Source organism: Sphaerodactylus townsendi, linkage group LG01 (genome assembly GCF_021028975.2).
Source record: "Sphaerodactylus townsendi isolate TG3544 linkage group LG01, MPM_Stown_v2.3, whole genome shotgun sequence".
Lineage (NCBI taxonomy): Eukaryota > Metazoa > Chordata > Lepidosauria > Squamata > Sphaerodactylidae > Sphaerodactylus > Sphaerodactylus townsendi.
In genome coordinates, this window is record NC_059425.1 from 22,735,119 (window position 1) to 22,750,420 (window position 15,302).

The window sequence follows — 15,302 nt, forward strand, 5'->3', positions numbered from 1 at the left end:
TTCTTCAGCAACTTGCATTTTCAGTTCTTCTTCAACTGCTTTTGAGGAGGGAACTGGACTGTAGTTTGGTGGTAAAAACCACCTGCTTTGCAAGAGTGTGCATTGAGTTCATTTCCCAGTATCTACTTTAAAAAGTTCAGACACCTGGCAGTGGGGTAAAAACTCTCCGTCTGAGACTTAGGAAAATTGCTACCGGTCAACCCAACACAATTCTAATTTTAGAAAAGTTTATTTATTTAAAACATTTCTATATTGCCTTTTCCACCTAGCGTGGAAAAGTTGCTTTGTACTTTTTTATACCTTGAAATTCTCAATAATTAATTTGTCCTAAAGGAGACAGTGGTGGGTAGCTGTGATTGGCTGAGTTTCTGTGATGTCACAGAGGTAGGGGCATGCAGAAGAATCTTTCTGGCTCTCTTACTGGTGAAACAGCTGGTATCATAGAGCAGACAGAACAGCCTAGGGAAGAAGTAGAAACAGGGATCTAGGAAAGAAGGAAGCAGGGTCTTGACAATGTAGCAAGCTCAGAGAGATGGCACAGTTGAGGCAGCGAAAGTTTTTCTCAAAAGGAATGAAGAGTCTAGATGAGTATGAAAAGTGAAGGAAAACCAGGAGAGGGATTGAAGAGAAGTGAATTCAGGCAGGAGCTGCAGTGTTCTTACTGATTTGAAATGTAATCAGTCAACTCTGTGTGTGGTGTAGTGGTTAGAGTACTGTGCTAGAATCTGGTAGGTAGTCCCTAGTGCAGCATCAGGTAATTAGAAGAAGAAGAAGAAGAGTTTGGATTTATATCCCCCCTTTCTCTCGTGCAGGAGACTCAAAAGGGCTGACAATCTCCTTGCCCTTCCCCCCTCACAACAAACACCCTGTGAGGTAGGTGGGGCTGAGAGAGCTCAGAGAAGCTGTGACTAGCCCAAGGTCACCCAGCTGGCGTGTGTGGGAGTGTACAGGCTAATCTGAATTCCCCAGATAAGCCTCCACAGCTCAGGCGGCAGAGCTGGGAATCAAAACCGGTTCCTCCAGATTAGATACATGAGCTCTTAACCTCCTACGCCACTGCTGCTCCTACCCGGTTCCTCCAGATTAGTTCCTCCAGGTTAATTACTGGACATGGGGTGACGTCACATCACAGTATGTTTGCTAGGCAGACTATATTTACAGGGTGGTTTGCCATTGCCTTCCCCAGTCTACACTTTGCCCCTGCAAGCTGGGTATTAATTTTATCGACCTCAGAAGGATGGAAGGCTGAGTCGACCTTGAGCCGGTGACCAGGATGAAAGTCAGGTCATGAGCAGAGCTTGGACTGCACTACTTCAGCTTACCATTCTGCACCACAGGACTCCTAGAATCTGACAGGACTCCTAGAATCAGACAGACCAGGGTTCAAAACACCACAAGCGTAGCTGGGCCATACTGTGCCTGGTGCGCACTCTGTGGTTTCTTTCCCCACCCTCCACACACTTACCTTAGTTCAGCCCTCCACACTTACCTTAGTTCAGCCTGAAAGTGCAGGCTGGAAAAAGCGGCCTGTTCACTTGAGGCTGAAAATGGCCTGGTGGGAACTACACTTCCCAGGAGACCTTGGGGCTCACAAGTCTCCTGGGAAGTGTAGTTCCCACCAGGCCGTTTTCAGCATCAAGTGAACAGGCTGCTTTTCCAGTCTGCACTTTCAGGCTGAAATAAGGTAAGTGGGGGGGTGGGGGGTGTCGCGGGGGGCAGTGCAATTTTCCACCCCGCCCCCAGGCGTGCACCCAGTGCAATGTGCATCCCCTGTCCCCTGGTAGCTCCGCCTCTGCAAATCCCCATTCTGCCATGAAGTTTGATGGGTGACCTTGGTCTAATTTACACACTATAAATAAGACTCTAGTGTACTGAGTAGCAATTGACAAAAAACACTGCCAGTCCTGCTGTTTAAGAACACACACACACACACACACACACACACACACACACACACACAAACTTCAATACTTACAAATTTACTAAGTGAATTGAAAAGTGAATATAAGTGCGGTACAATCTGAAACACCTATGAACATACATAAATAAAAAAAATACACCACTATCAATATACATATACAGAAAAAACAATTGTATACATAGGAACAATTATAATCTAGGAATTCTTTTAGTTTTTAACTGTGTAATGAAACCAAGGTTAATTTAAAGGTACAATCCTTTTTCTGTAGATAGTAATAGTCAGCATACACAAGGGACTTTGGTTAGTGGTTATAACAGAAGGTGTATTTTTTGTATTTATGTATGTTCATAGCTGTTTTAGATAGTAGTGCACGTGTATTCACTTTTCAATTCACTTAGTAAATTAGTAAGTACAGAAGTGTGTGTGTGTCTGTGTTCTTAAGCAGCAGGAGTGGTGGTGTTTCTGGTTCATTGACCTTGGACTAATCCCTGTCTGTCAGAATTGTTGTATGGATAAAATAAGAAAGGAGGGTCATGTTATAGCACCGTGGTGGCGAACCGTTGGCACTCCAGATGTTATGGACTACAATTCCCATCAGCCCCTGCCAGGATGGCCAATTGGCCATGCTGGCAGGGGCTGATGGGAATTGTAGTCCATAACATCTGGAGTGCCAATGGTTTGCCACCACTGTTATAGCACCTTGAGCTCACTGGAGAAAAGGAGAGGCTGTGGCTCAGAGGCAGAGCATCGGCTTAGTATGCACAAGATCCCAGCACCCCTAGTCCCTGGCAACTCTAGTTTAAAGGATCAGGCAATAAGAGATGTCTGACTCAGAGTCTGACTCAGTATGGCAGCTTCATGGGTTCAGCTTTCTTTTGGGTGGGGCAGTGGCGTATTGCCCAGGGGAACATATGGGGTCAAATGTCCCCGGGCTGCGGCCATTTAGTCACACGAGGGGTGGAAAATCACCCCCACACCAGTGGTGGGATTCAAATAATCTAACAACTGGTTGTTTACAAGCACCATTTTAACAACCAATTCTCCTGAAGTTGTTACAAACCTGCTGAATCTCACCACTGCCCCACACCCCTCCTTCTTCCCCCCGGGTCCACACAGTAACTTCAAGACCTGGTGCAAAAAAGGTTGCTGGGTCGTGGTGGGGGAGGGCAGCCGCTCATATGGGGAGGAGCAGAAAACTCAGATTTTGCAGTGGGCTACATTTTCTCTAGATACGTGTCTTGGGTGGCGGAAGGCGCTTTTATAGCTCCTCCTCTTATCCTGTTCCTCTATGTCTCTGAAACAGCAGCTATATTCTAGGCAAAAAACTGTCTTTCGTCTATCAGCTTGTACAGAGGGTTGGCCATTTTCCAGATTTAACCTTTTGTTTTCTAGTCCCCCAAGTCCTGAAGAGCTGCACGGAGTTTGTAGAAAAACACGGAATAGTGGACGGCATCTACCGGCTGTCAGGGGTCTCGTCGAACATCCAGAAATTAAGGTAAGGGCTTTCCTGGGTGCAGAACGGACCCCTTCTTCCATTTTCTCCTCAGTCCCCCAGTCTTTATAAATGAACCTATGGAACTGACTGCCATGACATGTGGTGATGTGGGACGTGAGCTTACAAAGGAAGGAGGACCTATCAAAAGTCAGGATGGATACACAAAGCTTTGCTAGCTGCAAACAGGCGTCTGATTTGTCGATGGACTGTTTGTTCATCAACTAGACTTGTGGGAGTTCAATAGGTTGCTTCAAAGATTTTTATTGTAACGGCAGAGTACTGCACAGCACAACCAGCTTTTTGCGCAAAGAAGAAGAAGAGTTTGGATTTATATCCCACCTTTCTCTCCTGTGAGGAGGCTGGGAACAGAGTAGGTGGCTGCCTGGATTGGGGCGAGGAGAGATTGGGGAGTGAGGGGGGTTGCCTCAGCTGGCTTGCAGACCTGATAAGCCTTCCAGGCCACACGTTTGACACCCCTGGTTTAAACAACTCCGGCCAAGCAAATGATGGCATGGATTGGGGGGAGGGGGAGTAGAACTCCATCAGGCTGTGCGAGAACAAGTACCTGCGAGAACAAGTCAGCATGGTGCAGTGGTTAAGAGCAGGTGGATTCTAATCTGGAGAACTGGGTTTGATTCTCCACTCCTCCACCTGAGTGATGGAGGCTTATCTGGTGAACCAGATTTGCTTCTGCACTCCTAAATTATTGCTGGGTGGGCTAGTCATAGTTCTTTGGAACTCTCTCAGCCCCACCTTTCTCACAAGGTGGGTTTTTTTGGGGGGGGGAGGAATGGAAAGGAGTTTGCAAGCCCTTTTGAGTCTTCTTACAGGAGAAAAAGGGGGGATAAATCCAAACTGTTCTTCTTCTTCTGTCTTTAAAAGAGTAGTCCCTAGCACCATTCACAGTTAAGCATCTGTACCTCGGCAGCATTTTGTATGTGCACAGTTTCGAAAAGCCAAATGCAAACCTGCTCAGCAGGCATTTGAATTGTTCAGTGGCAGTGCAAAACAAACAGACCTGGGGATGGGCTCACACCTGAGTGCCACAGTTGAACACCTGTTCACTGCACAATTCATGGCTTTTCTATCTTTTTTTTGCTGTCCAGTCACAGCCCACCTGTGGCGACCCCACGGGTTTTTCAAGGCAAGATACATTCAGAAATGGTTTGCCATTACTTGCCTTCGCAGAACAAATCCAGATTCCCTTGGGGGTCTCCCATCCAAATACAAACTAGGACTGACCCAGCTTGGCTTCCTAGATCTGATGAGACTGGCCTAGCCTGGGGTATCCAGGCCTGGCCAGTAAATCTATCTAGAGCAGGGGTAGGGAACCTGCGGCTCTCCAGATGTTCAGGAACTACAATTCCCATCAGCCCCTACCAGCATGGCCAATTGGCCATGCTGACAGAGGCTGATGGGAATTGTAGTTCCTGAACATCTGGAGAGCCGCAGGTTCCCTACCCCTGATCTAGAGGCAGTAACGCTGAATGCCAGGTGGGGCAGAAAGCCATCAAAGATGGCCGTAACCTTCATGCGCAATTTGGAGGTCTCCTGAAAGCATTTTGGTATCCATAGTTAGCAACAGAATGATAAACTTGACCATGCTGGCAGGGGCTGATGGGATTTGTAGTCCATGAACATCTGGAGAGATGCAGGTTCCAGACCCATGAACTAGATGAATCATAGGTGTGATCTAGCAAGTGTGATCCAGCAAGACAACCCCTAGACAACCATGACAGGTGAATAGAACTTCCATATTCATGTACCTCTAAATGCCAACTATTGCTGGGGGCAAACAATGAAAAGGGCGTTGCCCTCAGGGCCTGCTTGTGGGTTTCTCCGAGACATATGATTGGCTGCTTTCAGACACAAGACGCACGATGAGACAGACCATGGTCTGATTCAGCAAGATAATACTTTTATTTGGGGTGAAGTGACTTTTTAAAATAGGCCTTGAGACTTTAAATAGACCTTGAAAAATACCATTATTAGTTTTTGTTACCTTGGTTGTTGAAATATGGAAGAGTAATATTTTAATTGTATTTTATATTAGTTAAGAAGGTTTTAAGTTGGTTTATTTTTTAAATTGTATTTTAAATGTTTAAATGTTTAAATGTTTAAATCTAAGACTGTAAATTTATAAATAAATTTACAGTCTTAGATTAAAACATTTAAAATACAATTTAAAAAATAAACCAACTTAAAACCTTCTTAACTAATATATATATTTACATATATATATATATGTAAAAAAAACAAGGAAACAGCAGAGCAGTATTCCACAGGTCAAGGTTTGAGATAATACTTTGTGATGGAATATAAATCTACAGCTGTTATTAACCACAATAGCTAGAATGTCCAAAGGCAACATACCATTAAGTACAAGATGCTGTGACAATGGAAAGTCTTAATGCCTGGTTTGTGAGTTTCCTGGAGGCATGTCTGCTGTGGGATGCCAAACTAGCTGGAGTCTTGATCCAGTCCAGCAAGTGGGTTTGTTAGCAATAACAGAAGAGATAAGTGGCATATAAATCCAAACTCTTCTGACGTGTGTATGCTCTCCAACACATGCCAGCTGGGTGACCTTGGGCTAGTCACAGTTCTATGGAGCTCTCTCAACCTCACTCACCTCACAGGGTGTTTGTTGGGGGGAGGGGGAAGGAGATTGTAAGCCCCTTTGAGTTTCCTTATAGGAGAGGAAGAGGGTATAAATCCAAACTCCTCCTCCTCCTCCTCTTCCACTTAGACACCAGTGCTCTGCTCCCACAAGTCACCTTTGCTCATTTCTTCTTCCTACTTGTTCTCAGGCTCGAGTTTGACACTGAGCGCAGCCCTGATCTCAGCAAAGACATCTATCTGAAGGACATCCATTGTGTGAGTTCCCTCTGCAAGGCCTACTTCCGGGAGCTGCCCAACCCTCTCCTCACATACCAGCTGTATGACAAGTTTGCAGTAAGTATGGCAGACAGGGCAGTCTTTATACTGTTGAGTATTCCCCACCCCTCCAGAGCTGGACCGTCCATTAGACTGACCCATGTAATTGCCTAGGGTGCCAGGAGGCAGGGGACAGAAGATGCTCAGACAGGTCCCAGCCAGTGGTGGGATTCAAATAATTTAACAACCTGTTCCAGTGGTGGGATTAAAATAATTTAACAACTGGTTGTTTACAAGCACCATTTTAACAACCGGTTCTGCCAAAGGGGTGCGAACTGGCTGAATCCCACCACTGGTCCCAGCCCCAGCACCACTACCCAGAGGGGGGATCCAGCAGGTTCTCACAGGTTCCCGAGAGTAGCTTACTAATTATTTGTGTGTGCCGAGAGGGGGTTACTAATTGGTGATTTTGCCATGTGATTTTTGCCTTAGTTATGCCCCTCCTCTCAGCAGAACTTGAAGCGCGCAGAATTTGAAGCAGTCTAGCAGGAGGTGCACCAGCGTGCGTGGCAGCCTGCGCCTGCGTGCATTCGTTTCCCGCCCAAGGACCGGAGCAGTGGCTGCGTCCTTGCCACAGCTCCGCCCCAGGAATGCCCGGCCACGCCCCTGTCGCGCCCCGCCCAGCCCCATTGGCGCTACGCCACAGTTTGAATCCCGCCACCATGGGAACCTGTTACTAAAATTTTTGGATCCCACCACTGACCACTACCCAAGTGCACCACGTGATCAGTGGCATGGTTAATGGCACTGGACCATGATGTCCTGACCACAGCATAAACAAAGTAATTGTGGGTGGGTGTTAAGTGCTGTCAAGTCATTTCTAAATCATGCCGACCCTGTGAATCAATGTCCTCCTCCAAAACGTCTTATCATTAACAACCTTGCACAGATCTTGCAAACTGGAGGCTGTGGCTTCCTTTATATCCAATTATAGGAACCAGAAAACATCAGAATTACGGTAGTTGCAGATTTGTTGCTGGAAGCTATGAAACAACACATTCTTAAATTTGAAGGCACTGCTGGAACGCATGTGATTTTGTCTAGTCTGGATTGAATTATTGATCTTTTTAAAAATTTAATGAAATTTAGCTGAGAACTTTTTGTAAAATTTTATCTAGCAGTCTATGTGCTGTAAACATTTTATGCCATTAAAGGTTTTGGTGATGATGAGTCAGTCAATCTCATGTTGGGTTTTCCTCTTTTCCTGCTGCCTTCAACTTTTCCTAGCATTATTGTCCTTTCCAGTGACTCTTATCTTCTCAATGTAACATAAGAATATAAGAACAAGCCAGCTGGATCAGACCAGAGTCCATCTAGTCCAGCTTTCTGCTACTCGCAGTGGCCCACCAGGTGCCTTTGGGAGCTCACATGCAGGATGTGAACGCAATAACCAAAGCATGATAGCCTCAGTGTAGTCATTTTAGCTTATTTGTCTTTTTGCCGGTCCATGGTATCCATAATACTCTCTTCCAATACCACACTTTCTTCCTGTCAACAAATAAAGTGTTATTGAATTTTATGTTGATTTTGTACACCGCCCAGAGCCCTCCGGGGATGGGGTGGTATACCAAATTGAATACTACTACTACTACTACTACTACTACTACTACTACTACTACTACTACAACAACAACTAACTTGGATCCAGTTAGTGATTTAGTTATTTGTGGCATTTAGGTATTTCCAAGCTAGATTTGAATCCAGTAACACCTTAGAGCTCAACAAGATTTCTGGGGTATGAGCTTTTGAGAACCAAAACTCCCTTCATCAGATACAATTCACACTGGAGATCCCTGAGCCCTTATGTCCCACTGAGAAGCTGGGAGGGGCATTGGGAAGGAGGGAGTCAGGAATCAGATGCAAAGGTACAATGCAAGATGTAATAAACTTGATTACAGTAGAGAGAAATGCTTTAAGGCAGGAAATTTGCATCTTTGGGCGATTTCCCACTGGCGATTAATCCTGGAATAGTCACCCAAAATATCCAGGTTTTCTCGCGTTCTCCCCACTGCCGAACCGCAGAACACAGATCAGTCCCATTTCTGGCACTCCCCACTTATCACAGGATTTTCCTGGATTTGCTTGTATATGCACCTTTAAAAAAAATACTCCAATTGGAGCTAATAGGAGATGGGGGCTACACATTTGAGCGTCCATAACTTTGGCCCCCATGAACCAAACTTCACCAAACCTGGGTGGTATCATCAGGAGGGTCTCCTAAAGATACTCTGAAATTTTGGTGCTGCTAGCTTAACAATTGCACCCCTGACAGTGGGCACTCCCCAAGGGGCAGGCCTAGACATCTTCACTAGAAACATGCTGCAGTGAGGATGTTGGAACCTGGATGAAAAGATGCCAATTCTTTTGAAACTTGGTTATATCTAGATTAAATTTTCAGTGGGAATTTGGCCTGTGGTAAGATTAGAATCCTATATATTTCCCAGGAACTTGGTTCTCCCATCCTCCAACCTAGGGGATGTAAGGGTAATCTTGAGTGTGAAACCAGTGATAGAAATGCCAGTGTCTACTGTGGGATGGATACAGATCTAATTGATATTTCATCAGCTTAATTCATGCCCCAGCTTTCTCTCCAACAGGATTTCAAAGCAGCTTACATTCACCATAACACTACACTATACCACACTAGAACCAGGGGGCATTCATTGAAAATGCTGTGGGGAAGAATTAGGACTAATAAAAGGAAACACTTCTTCACACAATGTGTGATTGGTGTTTGGAATATGCTGCCACAGGAGGTGGTGATGGCCACTAACCTGGATGACTTTAAAAAGGGCTTGGACAGATTTATGGAGGAGAAGTCAATCTATGGCTACCAATCTTGATCCTCCTTGATCTCAGATTGCAAATGCCTTAGCAGACCAGGTGCTCAGGAGCAGCAGCAGCAGAAGGCTGTTGCTTTCACATTCTGCATGTGAGCTCCCAAAGGCACCTGGTGGGCCACTGCGAGTAGCAGAGTGCTGGACTAGATGGACTCTGGTCTGATCCAGCAGGCTAGTTCTTATGTTCTTAGCCCTCTTCACAAATTACAGAGAATGCATGTACAATCTATGCACACTTGATTTATTCTTTATATGTGTGTTGACTAATGCTCATGTTACCCTACTCTTCTCCAGGTACAGATTCCCAGTTTCATTCCTAAAGCGAACGTACGTTGGCTCTTTCTTACAAACAGATGTATGCATGTATGTGCCGAAACTTCGCTGAATCTAATGCTATTTGAGTTCAACTAAAGAGTTTCCAAAGTGGGAAGCAGGGGTGGAAACTGTGCAAAGGTGAGCAAGTAAAAATATTACCTGAGCATCTCTTTGTTGCCCCACCCAGGATGCTGTGGCCATTAATCTGGAAGAGGAGCGGCTGGTAAAGATCAAGGAGGTGCTGAAGGAACTCCCGCAGCAACACTACAGGTATTCACAAGGCACAGAGATCTCCTGGCAACTTCTAGCCATTTTCACATTCTGGCTCAGCTTGGTCTGTGCCTGCTTTCACAGTTGCAAAGGACTATCGGCTCCTCTGACCAACTGATTGACCTGTGTCCTTCTCAGTTGTAATGCGCAAAAAGGCTAAAGATGATCTTAAATAGCACACTGAATAACACAAGGCAGTGGGAGAGACCATGGGGCTCGTAGTTCAGTGGTATCTGAAGGTCTAAGGTTCGAGTCCTGGTGTCTCTAGTTGGATGAATCTCCATAGCAGGGTGGGGAAAGAAAGATTCTGGCCAAACAGGTTTTCATAAGTTGTGGTACACTTTTCACGAGGAGCCGGAGCTCAGTGGTAACGCTCATGCTTTGCATATGCAAAGTCTCTGGTCGAGTTCCCGGGATCTCCTGTGAAAGGATCTCAGCTAGCTTGGAAAGACCATTACTGGAATCTTCTGAGACCTCCTGCTAGCCAGTATAGGCGACACTGCACCAAGAGGTTGACTCAGAATAAGGTCGCTTCACATGTTCACATGGACCTGTTCCATGAGGCGCAGGTGGGCAGTTCTCTAGGACTTCCGGTATGCTGCAGTCATGTCAGCATCCAGGTGGGACTGGACTAGCAGGTACTCATTTGAATATGGAGTTAGCATCTTCAAATACAGTGAAGGGAACTTTCACTACTTTCCTTTCCACCTCCCCTAGTCCTCTGACCCATTTTCCTCTCCAATCTGTGGGAGACATCAGTGCTCTCATTGTGGCTTTCAAGATGTAGTGTGCATGTAGGAGGAGGAGGCAGCATTTTTTGAGGTGTGGCCAAAGTCAAGACAAGGCTGTCAAAGGGCAAGATTGGGAATGATTGGCAGCTGACTCCCAAAGCCATATCCAGAAAACCAATGGATTGGATCCTGCAGATCTGTTCTAACCAAGTGGCACATCCCGTCAACAGGAGGAGGAGCCTTCTCCTGATGCAAGATGCTCTTGTATCAAGAGAATACTCCTTCCATTGGAGGAATGGGTCCATGGGACCCAACCTAATGATCCGATTTGTATGAAGTTACTTCTGTCAGGAGCTGTCAAGTCCTGATGGGCAAAAACTAGCTGACGTTTGTACAGCATATTCATTGAAATGATGCAAGGACTTCATAATTCAATTGGAAGGAATACATCATCCCTGATCTATTCATTATTATTTGCTAACAACGGTAATTACTATTACCAAAGATTGTAAAGCAAATTATGATTTTGTTATAAATTATCATTATTCATTTAGTTCTGTACATTAATTTTAATAACTAAGTACTGGTCCCATCTGTATGCCCATAATCTAAAAATACTGCCAGAAAATAAGGGGAAGATGACATAAAATGATAGGAAGAGGGAAACAGAAAGAGAAGAAGTTCCTTCAAGCACTAAACTCTGGTGTGGATCTTGTGCCCCTTACAATGGACAGACTGTAGTTCTAGCCCACTTGAAGTCCCCATACCTTCATCTGGTTTTCTTTTCTTTTCTTTGTTTTGGTGGCCTACCACTAGGACCTTGGAGTTCCTGATAAGGCATCTGGTCCATGTAGCATCTTTCAGCGCCCAGACCAACATGCATGTGAGGAACCTGGCAATTATTTGGGCTCCTAATCTGCTCAGGTGAGTACACTAGATATTCTACTAGATATACTTCTGTGCTCCCCGTCTTGGCTTGTAGTGGGCTGTGCCAGTTGCTTCCAAGTTAAGACACACAGGGTTGGAAAGTGACTGACAATGCATTCGTATGCATTCAGCATCATCCTGAGAATGCTTTCGTTGGAGGAACAGACCCATGTAGGATTCTGAGTAGAACAGCTTAAGATTGTGAATAGTTACTGAGTTAAGTGGACTTGGACAGGGATAATTCTGCATAGGATTGCTCTGTAAGACACACAGTATTGGAAACCATTCAATTTTATTCTGTGTTACTCTCTTTTGGGCAAATTCAGTGCAGAAGTGTGCTAGGTGAGAATGTTCCTTGAATCCAACCCAGAGGTGTTGCAAGGGGGAAAAGCGCCCGGTGCGCTGGTACATCATCCGCCCCTGCCCCACCCCCACCCCCGCCCCTGCCCACCACGCCACACCCCAGAATGCCCTCGCCACGCCCCACAGGGGCGCATGCCTGGTGTGTCGCGCCCCCCGTCCCCTTGGAGCTACGTCTCTGATCCAACCCACATTAGGGGACAACTGATCTTAAAATCAGGAGTCTCCTGTTCTTGCACTTCCATTTTCTTATTGTAATCATTGCATATATTACACAACATAATATCTTCATGCAAAGGGGAGAGTAACATGTTTATAACAGTTATTTTATTTATGTATTCGACTTTCACCCCACCCTTTCCCGACAAGTCGGGCTCAAGATAGCCTCTGATTTTAAAAAATCATTATCTGCAGCTTTTTCATTCTAGTACATAATAAACATTTGCTCAGAGTTCACAGGACCGCCCTGTAACTTGTAAATTATTTGTTTGCATCATTCGTAGTATGTTCAGATGATAAAATTAGGTTCCAGATGTATTTGAACCAAACCTTTTGTAGAAGGGGATGCTCCCCTTTCCAGCATGTTGAGATAAGCATTTCAACAGTCGGAGACTCCTTTTTGAAGAATGTGATGCTACAAGCCCAACTGAGAGACATCCTGCTTCTGACTGCCTATCTGATGTGATTTGGCAAGTACCAGTCACACAATCCAGCAATAAAGGAGTTAATGTTGTGCATGCTAATTAGTCAGTGAGGTCAGAAGTCAGTGACAGGTAATTGATCCCTATTGGTCAAGCAGACCCAGCATGAGATACACGCAGGTCTGCACATAGACAATAAGTACCGTATATAATTTTTGTTACTCTCTGCACATGCTCTCTAGTAGCTTATTAGCCATGTGATAGCCAAAGTAGAAGTCACCTAATGGAGCTAACCAAATAGAAAGGTATTTTATTATTTCACATCCAAGTTTACCTTTCCCTTCTTTTATTGATAGTAAACTCTATTTTCAGTAAGCAACTGTCTCTGCCTCTTTATTGCGCAAACTCTGCATATGTAAGAAATAGTTATCACAGCTGAGATCCACAGCACTATCCCCCATCCTTCTCATTTCAGGTCCAAGGACATTGAGACATCTGGCTTTAATGGCACAGCAGCCTTTATGGAGGTCCGCATCCAGTCCATTGTGGTGGAGTTTATCCTGACCCATGTGGAACAGCTTTTCGGAGATGCTCCGCTCTGTGGTTGGTCCTCTTCTGCCTTTACTTCCTCCTTTCAGCTGTAAGAATTCCATATTCCAGCTTCCCAGATCTGGGAAGCCTAATTTGCTGACTGCCCTGACCTGATGGCCCAGGCTAACCCAATCTCATCAGATCTCAGAAACTAAGCAGGATTGGCCCTGGTAATTATTTGGATGGGAAGCCTCCAGGGAAAACCAGGATTGCTACACGGGCAGGCAAAGGCAAACCACCTCTGAACATCTCTTGCCTTGGAAACAGTGCAGAGTCCCCATATGTCAGCTGGAACTTGAAGGCATCATACAACCTTGAGCTGGTGACCTAAAACCGACTTCTGTTGGGATCAAACTCAGATTGTGAGCAAAGCTTTGACTGCAGGACTGTAGCTTACCGCTCTGCACCACGAGGCTCCTTTATCATGTTAGGGTTGCCATATTCTAGATCCACAAACCTGGGTAACCTAATTTACATATTACATAAATGACTAATTGTTGCAAATCAAGCAGACATAAATTGCCCCATTGCCTACCAATTGCTTGGTGCCTGTCCATAGCAACTACTGCCAAAGGTTAGGGATAGATTGAACATCTTTTATCTTGCTTATGCCACAATTGGGTCGTGATTCCTTCTCAAAGAAAGCTGCTCAAGGAAAGGACTGTTATATTAGTTATAATCCCCTTTGTACTGTGTATAAAACCGGAGGCGCTCCATGTGCTTGGGGGCTTGGGGGCTGGCGCGGGGGCAGCTCGGATGGGCACCACAGCAGCAGGCCGGCTCCTGGGTCGGCCTGCTGCCATGGCACCCATCCGACCCGCCCCTCCGCACCCTGCAGGCTGCCTCCTGCCCTCCCTAGGCCCTGGGGAGGGCAGAAGCTAGCTTTCAGGGATGCGGGGGGGCGCCACAGCGGGCGGCCCAGGAGGTGAACCAGGGTTGCCCGAGCTGCCTCCGCCCCCACCTCTGAGCCCTGCCCCCGAGGGCCTGGGAAGGGAGGGAGGTGGCTCGGACAGGCGCCGCATACAGCCCACAGGACAGGGGGGTCAAATGACACACAGGTCGGTGTATGGGAGGAGGAAGGTGGGGGGGAATTTTGCGCCAACCCCTCTCCCCGCCAGTGCACCTGGGGTCATTTGACACACACCCCAATAACAACCCAAAATGGCACTGGATGGCATGTCCAGATTCCAGAAAAAGTACAGGCAACCACACTATTCAGCAACCAGAATGTGCTTGTATAGAATGTCCCTTGGTGGAGGCAAAGGCTGGATGAAGTTGCTGTTCTGGCTTTGTCCTCACGCTCAAGTCACACCCTGGTTCTCTTTCACTTCTCTGCAGCAGGTACCCGTGAATCTCTCCGGAAATCCCTCCTTCTTATGGGGTCACCAACAACCCTCCTTGATGACAAATACTGCTTTCCCTGCAATGTCCCAACTATGCTGAACCAGGGGGATGGTCCTCCACAGATGCGTCCATACCACACCATTATTGATCTCAATGACAATAAGTACGCACTTCATTCCTTCTCTTTCCCCTTCCCTTCTGTTGTGAATTTTCCTGCCAAGAATGGAGTCCAGTAGCACCTTAGAGACCAACAAGATTTTTGGGGAGTAAACTTACAAGAGTCAATGCTCCCTTTGTCAGGTATCTGATAAAAGCAGCAATGGCTCCCAAACACTGCAAAAATCTTGTTGATTGCTAAGGTGTTGCTGGATTGAAATCCAGCTGTCCCATTTCAGACCAACACAGCTACCCTCCGAAACTACCTACTAAGGATGTCACTAGTTTCTGATTACAAAGAAGCCCTTTTCGGGACATAGAACCTCCCTTGTTTTCATCACTTCTTTATGCTCTGATGAGAAGTGATGAAAATGCACTTGGTTAAAACATGGAAATATTCCACTGTGGCTGTTGTGGGCTTTCCGGTCTTCGTGGTCTAGTAGTTTTAGCTCCTAATGTTTTGGTAGCATCTGTGGTTGGTATTTTCAGAGCTGTCACTGACCTCTTTAGAGGCCTCTGAAGATACCAGCCACAGATGCAGGTGAAACGTTAGGAGCTAAAACCACCAGACCACGGCTGTACCAGGGCCGTTTCTGCACGGGCCAGATATCCCGGGATAGGCAAGTGAAATATCCCAGTTCGTGCACATTTTCCACACAATTCCCGGTGCTAAAGAGGGCCTGCCCCGGTGTTGTCCCGTGTTATTTCCCTTAGCCTGGGATTTTCAAAAATTGCCAAATGGGCGATTCTTTTCAAATATTCCAGGGTGACCCCACT

At 46.0% G+C, this 15,302-nt stretch overlaps 1 protein-coding gene across 1 annotated transcript in view; it reads left to right on the forward strand.

The window, feature by feature from the left end:
• Positions 1-15,302, forward strand: part of ARHGAP30 (Rho GTPase activating protein 30) — a 37,841-nt gene that overhangs the window by 12,186 nt on the left and 10,353 nt on the right. Inside the window, exons 2-7 of the mRNA XM_048507936.1 lie at positions 3,314-3,416; positions 6,224-6,368; positions 9,693-9,775; positions 11,323-11,430; positions 12,910-13,037; positions 14,364-14,532. Coding sequence (XP_048363893.1) covers positions 3,314-3,416; positions 6,224-6,368; positions 9,693-9,775; positions 11,323-11,430; positions 12,910-13,037; positions 14,364-14,532 — 736 coding nt within the window. The remainder of the gene's footprint in view (positions 1-3,313; positions 3,417-6,223; positions 6,369-9,692; positions 9,776-11,322; positions 11,431-12,909; positions 13,038-14,363; positions 14,533-15,302) is intronic.